Raw genomic sequence first — 2,198 nt, forward strand, 5'->3', positions numbered from 1 at the left:
TCTTTTATTTTTTTAACAATTCCTTTTAAATAAATTAAATGGGACTACAAACATTTATTATAATGTTAATGTTCACAAGTAAATAAATTGAATAATTTATTTAAATTTTCAAAAAAAGAATAATTTATTTTTAAATATACATTACAAATAAATTACTAACTTATTAAGTTGTCTTAAAATATGAATATAGATATTAACATTCACCCATGGGTAAAAGATTATATGCCATTAACAAGAAGTAACAAGCATAAGATTTCAGCATGTGTTTCATAATTAGAGCCAGCCATAGAAAACGCCAGTCTCATGACAACTTACTCTCTGCAAGTGCCAGGCAATAGAATTAACAAAAACTTACAGAACAATGAACACTTGCAATTCTGAAGAACTTACTAAAGAGTTCTTCTTCTTCAGCAATACATCCTCTTTCACTGCTACAATTTCTACATCTAAGCAATCTGCAATCCTTCTCGAAAAGCTTGTTTTGTGTCAATCCATTGCTGAGGGGGCAAGAATATCTCAGAATACTCAGGAAACTTTTCAAGTCTCTTAATGCTGCAATCCTCTAATTGGAACACATTAATTCCAATATCGTCACAGCTTAATCCTGATTCATCATCATCTGTGAAGTAAATGCTGTTCCATTTTCCTCCATAGAATTCAACAGAGGAGATTGAGAAAGAACAATCCATACCCAAAACAAAGACTCGATCGCCTAAGGATTTCACTTCTTCCCACCTCCCCCACTCTTCATCCAGCTTATATACTCTTATACCAATTGTCTTGAGCTTCATTCTGGTACGATGGGTCGGTTCATCATTATTATAAAGTACAAAACATTCTCTATAATTATTCTTGTTCCTCTGAATCCTTTCTCCATCAAGAAACCTATCAACCACATAAAGATCTCCACATGACTCCACCAAAGTCTTTCGGCTGCCATGACTATAAAGAATAGGCGAATATTGAATCACCTTCAATGATGAATTGATCCACCAAACAATACCCGATCTATCAACAGCATATAACTGACTCTTATACACAATTATGTCATCATATTCAAAATTGCAATCATCCAAAAGTTCCCATTCTGTATCTCCGTATTCCCAGTAACCCAATTTGCCTCCCTCGTAAATGGCCAGAATTGCGACATTGTTTTCTTTGCAACTTGCAGAAATTGGGAATGGAACAACTTTTGTCACTCCGTAAAGAGAAAACCCATCTGCATTTGCTAATTTAAGCTTAAATGCTTTACCTAATTCGATAAAACGAAAGTCTTGCAAGTTTAATGAAATTGAAGAGGATTCGATTTGGCAACCTGAGACTGGATGCAAAAGCTGCAATTTCCCCCTTTTGGACTCTCCAACCTGAGTCAACCAACCCTTTGGCTTTGATTCTGAAGAGTTTGGATTTTGATGAACTAATTCGATCCGACAAATCAAGTTTCGCGAGAGGATGGTATCGATAACGAGGGGAAAAGGGAGATTGAGGAGAACACAAGGAAGTTCTTCGTCAAACGAAGGCAGTGATACAGAAGACCACCATGAAGTACAAACTGACCTCAACCGGAGAATATCTACACGAGAATCAACGTGTTCGCCGATCTTTTCCAACAATTCCTTCGGCAGATCGATCCATGGCTGCCTATCATCTGGCATCTTTCCCTCAATCTTTCTCGAGTTTAGTAATCGCTAAACCCTAATCAGATTTTCTTGGCTAGATTAGCAAAATATTAACCAATCCTCTGCTTGGAAAATTCTCAATCTGCTAAAGGAATATTCGATATATATTTTTTTAATTTTTAATTTTATATTCTATTTTTAATTTAAATTTATCTCAAATTTATTTAAATTTCTAAATAATGATTATACATTAGTATTATTAAATTAACTAGCTTTTCCCTCAAGTAGATTAATTTGATAAAATCTCCCTCGTTTTAGTAGTTTTTTTAAAATATTTAGATTATTTGTAATGATAACTTATTAATAATTTTAAAATAATTATTTATTAATAAATAATGATATTAAGACTCGATAAGAACAAGTACGAATGAAGCATCTGTACCAAAGTTGTCCGAATAGAAGCGTACACTCAAACTAATTAAATTTAATGTAATTTATTAATTTATTATACTTATAAATTTGGTAGAATGTAAATAAGTAGGTATTCATAAAATCACACTATTAAAATTCGATTAACAT

At 32.7% G+C, this 2,198-nt stretch overlaps 1 protein-coding gene across 1 annotated transcript; it reads right to left on the reverse strand.

Annotated features, from left to right (window-relative positions):
- Positions 1 to 207: 207 nt before the first annotated feature.
- Positions 208 to 1,760, reverse strand: LOC110620289 (putative F-box protein At1g65770). The gene has a single exon (XM_021763971.2). It carries the CDS (start codon positions 1,653 to 1,655, stop codon positions 447 to 449), a length of 1,209 nt encoding a protein of 402 aa, XP_021619663.1. The 5' UTR covers positions 1,656 to 1,760; the 3' UTR covers positions 208 to 446.
- Between the last annotated feature and the right edge of the window lie 438 nt (positions 1,761 to 2,198).

This window comes from Manihot esculenta, chromosome 8 (genome assembly GCF_001659605.2).
Source record: "Manihot esculenta cultivar AM560-2 chromosome 8, M.esculenta_v8, whole genome shotgun sequence".
Classification (NCBI taxonomy): Eukaryota; Viridiplantae; Streptophyta; class Magnoliopsida; order Malpighiales; family Euphorbiaceae; genus Manihot; species Manihot esculenta.

Bases quoted from the DNA above. Each gene is read 5' to 3' on its own strand.
- LOC110620289 (XM_021763971.2), bottom strand. From the start codon at position 1,655: ATGCCAGATGATAGGCAGCCATGGATCGATCTGCCGAAGGAATTGTTG.